We start from the raw sequence: 14,318 nt of genomic DNA, 5'->3' as shown, positions 1-14,318 counted from the left end.
CCCTTTAAAAAAAAAAAGAATTCCCCAAGAGACTTTGTTAGAACAGCAGTCTGGATGTGACTTAACATTGTGTTTGGTTGCCAGCACACTAGGGAGAGACTTGACTTTCAGTCTCTGTCACCAGCTAGCTGTAGAAACAGACAAATCCTCCACTTTCTTGGTGTATCAGCTGTAACACAAAGGAGTTGACTTTTTAGCTCTAAACTTGTGCACGTTTATGCAAATAAGGTCAAAGTGCATTTCTTAGGCCCTTCCTCACACCTAAAGAACAACTTTGCTCTCAAGGATCCACTGGTCTTTTCTCTTTGTACTTCCCGTGCCCCAGAAGTCATTTCCACTTCCCCTTTCCAATTCTACTTTTGCTTGCATGGAGGACTGCACTTGTGTGCATTTACTGAATCCATGCAGACACAGGGGAAGCACTGGCTGAGTCTGCGCAGGCTCAGTATTACTTGTTGACACCACACAGATGGGAAAGAGAGACCCTTCGAGGAACTAATAGTCTGGCTGTGGATTTAGATCCTATGCTTTGATCTAAATTTTGATGATTGGTTCTCAACCTGGGGGGTCACGACCCCTTTAGGGGTTGAACAATTTTACTGGCTGGTTTTGTGTGTCACCTTGACACAGGCCGGAGTTATCACAGAGAAAGGAGCTTCAGGTGAGGAAATGGCTCCATGAGATCCAGCTGAAAGGCATTTTCTCAATTAGTGATCAAGGGAGGAGGGCCATTGTGGGTGGGGCCATCCCTGGGCTGGCAGTCTTGGGTTCTATAAGAGAGCAGGCTGAGCAAGCCAGGGAAGCAAGCCAGTAAGAAACATCCCTCTATGGCCTCTGCGTCAGCTCTTGTATGGCCTCTGCGTCAGCTCTTGCTTCCTGACCTGCTTGAGTTCCAGTCCTGACTTCCTTTGGTGATGAACAGCAATGTGGAAGTGTAATCTGAATAAACCCTTTCCTCCCCAACTTGCTTCTTGGTCATGGTCTTTGTGCAGGAATAGAAACCCTGACTAAGACAACAACCTTTCACAGGGGTCGCCTAAGACCATCAGAAAAACCCAGATATACACACTACAGTTCTTAACAGTAGCAAAATAACAATTATGAAGTAGCAATGAAAATAATTTAGTGGTTGGGGAGGTCATCACACTGGGAGGAACTGTATTTAAGGGTCGAGGCATGAAGGGCGTTGAGCACTGCTGAGTCAGGAGAGCCTGCAGTGGGACTTAGACCGATGGCTTCGGGTAGGACATGTGCTCACCACGCTTGAAGCGCTGAGCTCAGTAGTCACAAGAAAGGCAGAACTGATCCCCTGCTGAGCACTAAGACAGGGAAGTGTGTGCGGTGTTACAGCAGCCCAGAGGCTGTTGTAACCAGCCGGGATGGCTGCGGATGTTGCCCAGTGGTAGAAATAAACAATTGGCAAACTCCTAAAGGGCGGAGATCATGCCTGAGCCTTTGATTCTCTTGAGTCTCTTACAGTGACTGGCATATAATTACAACCGATAAAATGCAAATATTAATTCTGTTTACTTTCCTGAAAATGACACTCTGTTGATGCCCCAGGCAAATGCCTTAATTCACTTTGGAATCTAGAGCATGCCATACAAAAAAGTCTCTTTAGTTTCTTTCTTTGTTTCTTTGTTTCTTTTTAAAAATTTATTTATTAATTATATGTAAATACACTGTAGCTGTCTCCAGAAGAGGGTCTCAGATCTCATTACCGATAGTTGTGAGCCACCATGTGGTTGGTGGGATTTGAATTCAGGACCATTTGGAAGAGGAGTCGGTGCTCTTAACTGCTGAACCATCTCTCCAGCCCCTTTAGTTTTCTTTCAATAAAAGATGGCAGACATGCCCTCGGAAGTTCCTGTTACAGGTAAGACTTTTTAAATTAAAATACTCGGTTTAAAAACGGTACATCGTGGAGTTGGAGGGATGTCTCAGTGGATAAGACAGAGTACCGGACCTGTGTTTGGTTCATAGCACCCATGTTGGGTGACTCACAGTCACCTGTCAGCTACCCTGGAGCTGTTTGGTTGTTTGGGCTTCTTCTGGCATGTCTGGGCACCCACACTTTATCCTCACCTAGACGCAGACACATAATTAAAAATAAAACAAATCCTATAAATGAGTCATTGTAACTGTAAAGTGGGCTGTGTGAAGTGTCTCAACAGAGCGATGTTCATGCTACCAAGTGTAAGTTCTTCAATCCCCAAGATACATATGGTGGGAGGAAGGAATGGATTCCTGCGAGTTGTCTTCTGACTTTCATGTGAACCCCATGGCAATGCTAATCCTCAAATATGCTTTTAAAAGTAAAAACAAACAAACAGTATGGCGCCTTTTGCCCATCACTGTATCATGTCGTCATGTCCACGGGGCGCTGCCCTCTGGGAACGTACCTAACACGGTCACTCTCACTTGTTGTCTCCTCTTCACGGAACTCCCGTATTGCAGGCACGTATACACACCTTCCTCTCGCAGACTTACATTGGACACACGAATGGAGAGCTGTGTGGCCGAATGGTGAAGAAGCTGGTATTTGGAACTTTTTAAAGCTGTACAAGAGGCAAAAGGAAGCTGTTATGAGGAAGACTTGCTCACTGGAGAACCTGTCTCTGCCTCCCCGTGCCCAGATTAAAAGGATGCGCCCCACCACCTGGGTTCCATAGCCTCAATTTGCTTCTTTGAAACCTGATGTACCTGTGCTTTGTCTTGTCACAACAAATGTCAGCAACAGAAGAGAAATTCGCTAGCTGAGTGGCTTCAATTTTTAATTTAAAAAAAATGTTTATTACTATTTGAAGATTCCTGTGGATTTTGACAGAGTCCTTCCAGGGATTTTGGCCAGAAGTACAAAAAAGCAAAACTCAAAAGACAGTAACCCAACATGGGTGGCTCCTCTTCGATTTATTTTCCTACGGACCTGGGAATTTCACATAAGTTAAAAGATTCCTGCGCAAGGCAGAGGCTCTGGAAAGAGCCGGTTGGTTGATTTTCTTTTTAATCTGTTAAAGGTGCTTAATTTGCACAGAGTTAAACCTCGGATGGGTTAAAGCCCAAGGATGCCTGCGTCTCTTGGGACCCGATGACCCTTGAACTAGCACTCTGGGTTTTCAGCCTCACCATTGCTGCCGGTGGAACCAAGAGTTCTCTGTTATGGGGCTGGAGTGAGGCGGGGTGTTTACCACATGCTTGGTCACTGCCTTCCAGATCCCGGAGCCAGCATCCCACTCCTGACTTGTCACAACTCCAACAGTTCTCAGACACTACCAAATGCCAGCCAGAGGGTGTGGCGACTCCACCTGGTGAGTCTTCCGTGTGGATCACGGGTTTTGCTGAAGAAACCTCAGGATGTCTAATTTCTCCTTCTCCCCCCAAAGAGAAACAACAAAACAAAACTTTTTTGGGAGAACTATTCCTACACAAAGTTCACTTCTCTATAACTTTTCTCAGCGAGTATCTACCGAGTCTGTTGGACTGTGCTATTAACAGCTGGTAAAGCTTGTGATAATCTATTTGACTATTTTTTATTTACTGTATCAATTAAACAGTATTGATAAAGCATATCTATGGGGGGAGCTCTGTGAATATAAATGGGATTTGAATGTTCTGGTTTCCTCAAGTACTTGACATCAATTAGAGATATCTAATGGTCTCATTATGAAAGAGTTTTTAGTAAATTTCTGTCCATGGTCTAAATGATGTGTGAAATGTGTCCCTTTCTCTCTATCTCAAGAAAGCACCATACACTTCATATGCGACCTGGAGAAGTCATGGCCGTCATCCTGACTACTCTATATCCTTTCAGTGGTCACTGCCTGGAAATCTTGGTCTGAAGTCCAATAGGGGAAGACAAGGTGCTTGGTAATGTGACTTTGCAGCTGGTTCTAGACAGGAGGAGATGTGTCAGCGCCACCAGGAAGGTCCACCCGGGCAGCCTGCTGCCTGCCTATGGCTTTGCTGTGGGTGTTTCCTGGTCACTTTGACAAGAGTCAAAAAGTGATGTGGGGGTGGGGTGTTGGTGGGGAAAGGTCCTTTGTAATGTGAGCCCCCCTTCAACAACCTTTCTAATGGGGTTTCCATTTCAGACTTCCTGCCTCCCCCAAAGCAGCCCTGTGTCACATCACAGGCTTCTGAGGTGTGAGTCACGTGTAGCAGTGGGTGGCCTGAGCCCACCCTTTGGGTGACTCATGTGGACCTTCTGCGCCACTAACCCGCCCCAGCTGGAAATCCCTTAGATTGAGGCTTGTCATTTTCTCCCCACAACCCCACTTACCAGGATGCTGATTCAAAAAAATGGTGAACCCTGAGGGGGCCAGCCACTGGAGAGAGGCGTTTTTTGTCAGAGAAGTAATACACGTTAGGGTGAGGGTCTGGCCTTCTTCTACAGTGATGGTCTCCATGTTCAGAAAGGCTCCTGTGGAGGGAGAGATCGGGGAAGGTCAGGCAGGGCGCATATGTGTATGAGGTGTGGTGGGAAGAAGAGAGGCCCGGGCTCTCAGTTCTCTCCTTCTGCCAAGTGAGTCCCATGATTGAACTCACGTTGTCTACCCTGGTAGCAAGTGCCCTGGCAGCAAAAGCCACCACCGGGCCCTATCTGGATCAAGGTCACAGAGGTCATGGGACTGGAATCAGGGTGTAGACTTCAGTCCACACCTCTGTAGCTACATAGACCTTTCATAGTGATGAATCCCATTCAGTTTATAAAATGGGTGATTTGCAAGTTCAAATGGCCTATGTGTGTGTGTGTGTGTGTGTTGGAGAAGTGGATTACAGTGCCTAATATTGTTGAGTGGTAAAGTGCTTTCTAGCAATGGAGAAGCTCTGGGTTGAATTCCTATCTCTCTGTCTCTGTCTCTTTCTCACACACACAGAGGCATACACATGCAGGCACACAAACACACAAATACATACACACAGAAAGACAGATATACACACATATGCACATATACACAGACACACACACACACACACAAGTAATCCATGGTGCTTTGGTGACTTTTTGGGCCTGTTGATCGCTGGACTAGATAAATCCATCCCAGATAGCTTCTACCACAAACATGAGTCTAATTTCTCCAAATCACATACTGCCCCCCCAGAGAACGATGAATTGACTCTGAGCAGTTTCTCTAGCAAACATGAGTCCAATTTCTCCAAATCACATACTGCCCCCCAGAGAACGATGAATTGACTCTGAGCAGTGACAAATTTATTGTCCCAGAAAGAAAATAAAGGAAAAATAAACTTTTTTTTTTTTTTTACTGAATTGGAACATTTATCAGCACTGCTTCACATTTTAAATGAAATTGTTTTTCTTTGGTATAATATAATTCTTACCCAGGATGGTGTAAAAACTATCAACCAGAACACTACACTTATAAATTATGAACAGCAAATGTTTTACAGCCCTATCTTCAACCTAAAAAAGGAAAAAAGGAAGGAAGCCTATTTCCTTTTGATATACACGTTGTGAAAAGAATCTTTTTCTTTCTTCAATGTCTCATGTAGCCCAGGCTGGCCTTGAGCTCCTGATCCTCTTGCTTCAGCCTCCCAAGTGCTGGGGTCACAGACATGAGCCACCATACCCAGCATTCGGGAGATAAATTTTAAGTACCAGGAAAAATGCCATGGGAGGATTCCCAAGTGCTGAGGACCCCCTTAGCAGAGCCTGTGTTTTTGCATCCCAGCCCCTAGCCTTTGATTTCCATGGAGGCCGCAGCAATCATAACCCAGACATTTTTATGTCACACTCACACTGACTCTCATGGGAAAACAGTTTTAGTTCTGACCGACACACATCTGTACCATCAGCCAGTGTGGACAGATAACCCTGAGTCATCAGTGAGGTCGGGGAGGTGGCTTGCCGTGTAATCATGGAAATCTGAGCTTGGACCCCCAGCACCCACGGAAAATATACAAATGCAGAGTCCTCATCTCCAATCTCGGTTCTGTGGAGGTAGAGACAGGAGGACCCTGGGTCTTGCTGGCCAGCCAGTCTAGCAGAAGAGATGAACTCTGGGTTCCAAGAAAGATCCTGTCTCCAAGAAAACAAATAAATAAAAATGGAGAGACCAATGTCGCATACAGTCAATGTTCACCTCTGGCTCACACACACATGTACACGCCCCCATTCACATATGTGTACACACATGCTTAAATATGTGTATACACATGCACACACATAGAGACAGAGAGACATAGAGATAGACAGAGAGACAGAGATTGATTGATTGATTGATGATTGTTTGATGATTGATTGATTGATTTGTGAAGTGGAAGACACAGCTCCAGAGGTAGAATACATGCCTAGCATGCTACAGGCCTTGACTTCAATTACTAAACTATGTAAAACATTTGTGTTTTCAAAAAAAAACAAAAACCAGGCAATGAGGTCTCTTGCCAGAAATCTGCTTGGGTTTCCTCCTGGGAAATAATCTCATGCTCACGAATTAAATAGAGTCTTACAAAGTCTTTAGATCGTGACAAACTGTACGGTGCCTTTTTAGCACAGGCGAAAGCATTTTTCACCCTAAAATTAGTAGTAGTTGTTCTTGCTGCTGAGAATTTAGTATGTGGCTGCCGGTTAGACCAATCACATCGGTTGGTGCCACAGATGCATGTTGAGCTGCCCCACCACTCCTTGCTCTGGGCATTACCAATCTTATGTGGGGGGAGGGGAGAGGACTTGTTTAATCCTGCAGCAGGAAACTGCTATAGAAAGAAAGCCTAGTCCACTGTAAAGCCACAGGCACACCCAGCTTTGCTCTCAACTGTCACGTTTAAAATATTGCTCGGGACGCCTAGGTCTGCAGAAGGTTGCAAGAGGAAGAGGCCGTGCCGGAGAAGCCCCCCAAGGAAAAGACACGCGCAGTCCTCTGAGCATTGAGGGAAGCTCATTGGGAAGTTTATCCGCCTTCTCACTTTTCTTTCACTTAACTTTGGAGTCAAACTTTCACCTGTCGTCAGAACAACAAGGTGCAGGGTTTTTTTTTTCTTACCACTTCCTCTCCATAGATGTTGAAGCTATACTGACGGTAGCTTTCTTACCCTTAACTTTTCTCAAGCCCTGTGTGCTATGCGCCAACTTCCCACTTCTCCCTGTTTACACTTTTTTTGGGGGTGGGTGGGTGGGTGGGGGACGGTCGGGTCCAGGTGTCCAGACAGGGAAGTGAATGGTTCAGTCCTACACGGAGTTCAGCATTGAATGGCTGTAAGGTCTCACCATCTACTTAGATCGTGTTGAGTGTGTGGGTTACTGGCTTCTGCACTTTATCTCAGTAACTGGGCGCATGCAGCCACCAATGGCTATGTGTTGTGAGGGCTTTATTTGAACCTATTTCTTACGGTCTGTGTGGTTAGATTTCATCACTATGCAAATGCCACAAAGTACACTTACTTTTACAGTGCTGAAGGTGATCCCATGATGCTGACATTTTTCTTTGTTTCTTGTCCTTTCTTTAAAAAGTACACCTATCTATCTATCCATCCATCCATCCATCCATCCACCCATCTATCTATCTATCTATCTATCTATCTATCTATCTATCTATCTATAATCCATCATCTATCTATCTATCTATCTCTGTGTGTTTCTGTACGGATGTTGCTGAGTACACCATAGTGCACATGTGGAGATCAGAGAACATCTTGGGGGAGTTGGTTCTCTCTTTTCACCATGTGAATCATTTCGATCCACGTCACGTTAGAAGTCTTGGCAGCAGGTGCCTTAAACCCACTGAGCTGTCTCACAGGACCCTTCTTCCCCTTTTATCTGCTTTACTTTGTCTTTACACAAACTTGGAGAGTGTGGCTTGCTACATAGTCAGACTGTATGGAAATCTCCTGGGGGCGTAGTGTGTGATGTGGACAACGCCAGAACTCTATCGTTCATGGCTGTATAGGAATGGAACCTGGGCTCTTCCTTATCTCTTTCCTCATGTTGTTAATCAAATGGTCCTGGACTTGGAAGATGGCTCAGTGGGTAAGGGCACGTGCTCTGCAAGGATGAGGACCCAAGTTCAAATCCCCAGCACACACATAAAAGGAAAAGCCAGGCATGTCTCTGTGTGGTCTGTGTGTGCTTGTAACCTGAGTGTTGTAGGGGGTCAGAGACAGGCAGATCCCTGAAGGTAGCTGATAGCCAGTATAAAACATTGGGCTTCAGGTTTAATGGTGACCCCATCTCAGGGAATGAAGGAGAAAAAAACAATAGAGGAGGGTAACCAGTGTTTTCTACTCTCCTCTGTATTGTTTGCACCAGGATACACATTACACATGCGCGTGCACGCGCACGCACACACACACACACACACACACACACCATACACAAAAATAAATAAATAAACTCTGTTCCTTTCAGTGGATAGCTTCTCACCAAAACATTCATGACCAACTTTCAGGCAAAGGGTGGGTGGCAGTCACACTTGCCTCCTGAAGTACACACAAGCTAAGCAGCACACACAGGTTAAGCCAATGTCATTGAGAATCCTCAGTCTCTCCCAAGGTTAGTGGGGAGTTGCTGTGGGGGTTCCTTACCTATATATAAGTCATCGGAGAGACTGAAAAGGTAACGGAAATACTTTTTTTAAAAAGTTGACTTAATGCCAAATTGTCGCATGTAATAAATTCAAAACCAAGCATAGCTGTGTGCTGCAGGGCCCCAAACTCAGCAGTTGGAATCTGGCTGTCCTATCCCCATGTCTCTCCACATCTGGTAGTAATCTGGATCTGCCCCGTCTCTCCATGTCCAGTCGGAATCAGGATCCCCTTTGCCCCTGTGTTGCTCCATGTCTGATTGGAATCTGTGATCTATTTTGTCCCCCGGGTCTCTCCAGGTCTGATTGATTGGAATCTGTGATCTATTTTGTCCCCCGGGTCTCTCTAGGTCTGCTTGATTGGAATCTGTGATCTATTTTGTCCCCCGGGTCTCTCCAGGTCTGATTGATTGGAATCTGCAATCTTTCCTGTCCCCTGTGCTCTCATAACTAATACAGATATGTCCCGGGCTCAGCTCCACTGTTCTATTACGTTAGTTAACGTGGTTACCAGCCACGGCATCCCAGACATCTGATCAGCCACACACCAGCCTTCCCTCTCTCCCAAGCCCGGGTTTGATCAACCCCACTCTTCCTTCTCCCACCACTGATGTGGCCTTGGTTGAGGCCCACTGCCTCTTGCTGGATCATGACAACAACGGTCTTTCGGAACGGCAAGATTTTAAAGACATTGTGCTTATCCCTTCATTTAAAATATTTCCTAGGGCTGGAGAGACGGCTCCTCCCCATCACCTACAAGTGGCTCACAACTGTCTGTGACTCCAGTTCCAAGGAATCCAACGACCTCTTTGGCTTCTGAGGACACCAGGAATGCATACGGGTACAAAGGCATACACACAGACAGAACACCCAGACCCTTAAAATAAAATAAAGATAATCATTACAGAAGAGTATTACTGTTCTTACAGAGAACCCGAGTCAGTGCCCAGTTCCCACATCCAGCAGTTAACAGCTGTCCATAACTCCAGCTCCAGAGGATCTGACACTTCTGACCTTCACTGGCACCTGCACCCAGTGCCACACCCTACGTACATATGAATCTTAACGAAAAAATAAGGAATATTTTAAAATATTTCCTATGACTCCTATTGTATGTAGGAACCAGGCTATCATTTCTGATGATTCTCTCACACACGTCTCACTGGACGCACCTCCCAGATATCCCAAGTGAAGAGGCACTTGTTGGGTCCTGGAAGAGTCTGGCTGCAAAGCCACTGTTGCCCGGCTGTTCTTGTCTCCTTCAAGACTCTCCTTAGGGAGACTCAACCCCATAGGTTACAACTTTTGCCAAAACTTCCAAGTAGAAGGCTGTGAATCCTGCTCTGTGGTGAAAGCGCGCTCTGAGCAAGCAGGAGGCTGGATGCTTGGATCCCTAGAGCCCACAAGAATACACAGTAGGGGTTGGGGTCACTCCTCTGCAGTTCCCACACTCAGGAGGCAGGGACAGAGGATCCTGGAGCAGGCTGGCTCGTGAGGCTAGCCACCTTGGCAAGCTCTAGGTTTGACAGAGAGAGACTCTACCTCAAAATGAGTAACTGGAGAGTGAGCAAGAAAAATTCTCAGTATCAAACTTGGACTTCCACATACATGCACACACATAGCCGCACACACGCGCACACAAGTACACATGGGCATGCATACCACACACACACACACACACACACACACACACACACACACACACACAGAAAAGCAGCCTTGAAAACAGGCCTTCAACCTCCTTCCCTTCCAAACTGACCTGCTCAAATGATTTTTGACTGCAGCACTTAGTGAGTTCCTTTGCATATGTGTGTCTACAGGGGCTTCTCACTGATGGGTTGGTTACAAATGGCTGGAAGCGGAGTGACTGGGTTGGTGGTGGCATCCATCCACTATACATTCTCAGGGACTAGAGCAAAGTTAGGGTTTTAAGATATTAGTTGAATTAATGGCAAAAGAGACTAATGTAAATCTTCGGAGATAAATACTTTCATGGAATTCTAATTTTCCTCCGTAATTGTGATATCAAACAACAGAGACTGGAACTGAAGTGAAGCTAAATGCATAGCGAATTCTTAGACTGGAGCCCCGTTTCCATGGCTCCTGTGCAGACTTAGGCAGAAATGCACTTCAGTGAAGATCATTACAAAAAGAGACTTTGTGTTATTTTTAGAATAGGCAGAGAAAACTGCAGATGTGAAAATAAATTATACTTGTCAAAATCTAATAATTTTCCAGATTGTCACAAAGAGGCCAACTTGATGCAAGAGAAGGAATTCTCTGGTTTGCAGAAGCCCTACCTTCCCGCAGCTAAAGGAGAGGGTCGGGATTCTGCTCGGGTCAGCCTTTTCTTTGTCTGCAGTGTGAGGGGAGAATGACTTTTGGAAAGAAAAAAAAAAAACCAGACTCATTTGTATTATAGTTTATCTACCCTAGAGATTTTTCATTCCAGGAGCCTTGAAAGAGGGGCGTGGTCCAAGATCGTGACATTCTTTTGTCTGTAAATCTTTGGCAGCTTTAGAAGTCACCCCAGTGATTTTTCCTACTGTCTCATTTGATAAAGGCAGTTGACAATTTACAGCTGTGCCAAAGTAGATATTTTGTTGCCCTCGTGTTGGCAAAAAAGCAGCATGACCAGCTCCTGCCCACACAGGACTCTGAGGGGCCAAGGCAGGCGTGGGTCAGTGTGAGGGGCATCTGTTCAAACCCCACTGAACTCCTGTGTCCTCCACACAGATGCATCTTCAGTGTGGCTGCTTTCAATATTGAATCTTTCAGTGTCTAAGTCATTACAGCTCTCTGAGTTTTCATCCACAGTAAGTTTCCGGGCTGGAGAGATAGCTCAACAGTTAAGAGAACTTCGCTCCTGCAGAGGACCCTAGCCTGATTCCCAGCACAGCATCAGGTGGTTCGTAAACACCCGTGACTCCAGCTCTAAGGGGATCTGATTTCTCTCGCCTCAGCAGGCACTGGCATACACATGCACACACTCCCACACAGACACATAATTAAAAAGAACAAGAGAAATATTTAAAAACAGAATGCACTTTCCATGACATCCCAACGGTGCATGTGCGTGTACACACACACACACACACACAAACACACATACACTAAAGGTTCCATGAGCTCTAGGATTTCCTGTGTTCTTCATAAGCTGATATGTACTTCCTCTCTACCGGATGTGAAAACCTGCCAGGTATTTAACTTTCTCTAACCTCACCATTTCTCCTGTACGGATAGAAGAAATCAATATCTACCTTGGCATTTTCTCTAGGAATAAGTAAGTGTACTTAACAATTTGTCCAGCACTGTCCATGCTGTGATAAATACTTTTTTCTCTCCATATAATCACAAGTGAGTTGTATATTCTGGTAGACTTGCCTAAGCTTGACTTATTGTTTGAGGCAGGGTCTTGCTATGCGGCATTGCATTTTCTTAAAACCGGCCTAGACCAGTGTTGAACCCATGGCAACCCTCCTGCTCTAACCGCTGATGTTCCAGATGTGCACTGTCATTTGCTCAGATTTGATTTATCCTAAGAGATGATTATTTTGTTTTTGCTGTTAATTTAAAAATCTCAGGGGGCATTTTTTTTTAAATATGGGAAAAGTTTCAAGGGTGAAAAACAATTAAGGTCAGTTGAAGACTTTTGATCTTGGAATAATGGAAATCATACTAATTTTGGCCTTCTAAAGGCACCTTTCAGAATGAATGCATTAGCCGCTCTTCAAGCCACTCACTGAAGAAACTATGTTACTCATTAGCAAACCGGAATCCTTGTTAAGTGCCTCAGGGTACAGGGAACAGAAAGGAAGGCACTAATTGACCTATAGAGCTCAGGGAATTGACAAACTATGTAAAATAAAGAGTCTTGCCACAACCCCCCACCTCAAATAGCATCCTTAGTCCCTCAGTCGCCATTCTAAAGGGAACAAAACTGAGAGGGGCAGGTGTGCTTCCTGACACAGCAGGAGAGTCACTGTTTGGAAACAAGCAAGCACTTGAAGCTGAGTTGTGGCTCTGTACATGGTCCCTTCCTGTATGTCTGACACAAGGACCATTAGAGACTTAGGGCACCAGGAAATGACCCCTAACTCTTGCCCCTCACTCAGGTAGGAATCATTTGATCTAAGCTTAAAAGCTCACCGTATCTTTCTCTAATTTTCATAATGTGGCAGAAGAATCAAAGCTCCAAAAAAACTGAAATTGTAGTAAAATGTGAAATATAACTGATTTCTACAAGATAAGTAGCTTTCAGGGCCAGAGAGATGGCTTAATGGTTACGGGCACTTGTTGCTCTGGTGGAGGACTCAGGCTCATTCCCAGCACCCAGACAGCAGTTCATAGCCATTTGTATAACTCTAGTTCCGAAACATCCAACTGTTTCTTCTGACCCCCATGGTACATATACCTGGGCAGGCACAATACTCATATGCATAGACTAATAAACAAATGTTTAAAAGTAAAGAGTTTTCACTAGGTTCTTATTCCTCTGAATTGGAATTGATTAATACCTCATTACTTCCAAAGCATTTGTACGTTTGAGATATTCTTATAATGAGGAGATTGACAGGTCAAACATTTATTAACATCCTCATCTAAAGATGAAAAAAAAAACCTGAATCGGATGGCGGTGGTACACGCCTTTGATCCCAGTACTGGGGAGGCAGAGGCAAATGGAACTCTGTGAGTGTGAGGCCAGCCTAGTCTATAGAATGAGTTCCAAAATGGCCAGGGATAAAAATGCAAAAAAATGAATTTTAGAGAAATTCAGATATTTGACAAAGACTTCTACATCAAAGACATTCTGAAGGGATGTCCTTCCACTGATAAACCTTCAAAAGATAGACATAGGAAGCTGGTTACATTTCATCAGGACAGATTCCACAGATGCACACCATTCTGTCCCTACACCCTGAAGAGAGGTTCAATAAGAGACAAAGAGACAGAGTAACTGCCCTTGGCTGTGTGGGTTGAGTACAGCCAGAGAAGTATTAGCAAAGTTACCTGAGTTATCTTCCGGAGGAGGTCCTTCATGAACACAGCTGACTGACAGATAGGTTTAGCAAAAATAAACCCGTGAAGCCAGCCTTTTGCTCTAAGTCCTTACCTTGCACCGCCACCCAGAACAGCAAACTGAGGGTTCCCCACCACATGCTGGCTGTGCTGAACGGGAGGGAGTCTCTGACAGCTTCCTGTAGGTTCTAAAGCACACACAGGCTTTTGAAGGGAGGTGGCTGTAGCTCTGTGACCTTGCCTGTGTCACCTCCTCCACCTACTCTGAGCCCCCTCTTAGTTAGCTGCCCCTAAAACAAGTCCTGGTGGAACCTTTTGGGGACCACAGGTGTCCTATCCATTGTGGAGAGAGGTGTGAATGAGGGGTGTTGGTGACAAACTCTGCTCAGCCACAAGTGGGTAGTGATGGTAAGTGAACTGACTTTGAGGCTCTGGGGAAGAGAGAGGGCAGGAAAGATCAAAATGTCCCTGTCTGGACATTATTTTTTAGCTTTTCTAGTTTATTTTCTAGTTTATTAAGCAAATAATAGCTAGGTAATTTTTGTCCAACCTTCTTGGATATTTTGTATTTCTGACTTGGACAACAATTTCTAGTAGTTATCAGATATATTGATTCATTCATTCACCTTGAAATCTTCCCGTTTACCTATTTATCTAACTACTAATCTCATCTGTCTGCCCTCCCTCCCTTCTCTCTATGCATCTAGCATCTCTCACATGTCTCACTAAGATGATCAGACATGACACCAAAGTCCTTTCTCT

The 14,318-nt window shown here is 45.0% G+C and overlaps 1 protein-coding gene across 4 annotated transcripts in view; it reads right to left on the bottom strand.

Annotated features, from left to right (window-relative positions):
- Crtam (cytotoxic and regulatory T cell molecule) overlaps positions 1-13,802 on the bottom strand; it is a 31,498-nt gene extending 17,696 nt beyond the window's left edge. For 2 of the 4 annotated variants that reach the window (XM_052188617.1, XM_052188621.1), the window contains exons 1-3: positions 13,651-13,802; positions 4,280-4,420; positions 2,403-2,558 (exon numbers count right to left, since the gene is read on the bottom strand). In XM_052188617.1, coding sequence (XP_052044577.1) covers positions 2,403-2,558; positions 4,280-4,420; positions 13,651-13,696 — 343 coding nt within the window. In that variant the 5' untranslated portion in view covers positions 13,697-13,802. The other 2 variants (XM_052188619.1, XM_052188620.1) reach the window with 2 other exon arrangements.
- Positions 13,803-14,318: the final 516 nt, after the last annotated feature.

This window comes from Apodemus sylvaticus, chromosome 7 (assembly GCF_947179515.1).
Source record: "Apodemus sylvaticus chromosome 7, mApoSyl1.1, whole genome shotgun sequence".
NCBI classification, from domain to species: Eukaryota; Metazoa; Chordata; class Mammalia; order Rodentia; family Muridae; genus Apodemus; species Apodemus sylvaticus.
This window is presented reverse-complemented; position numbering and strand designations above follow the sequence as displayed.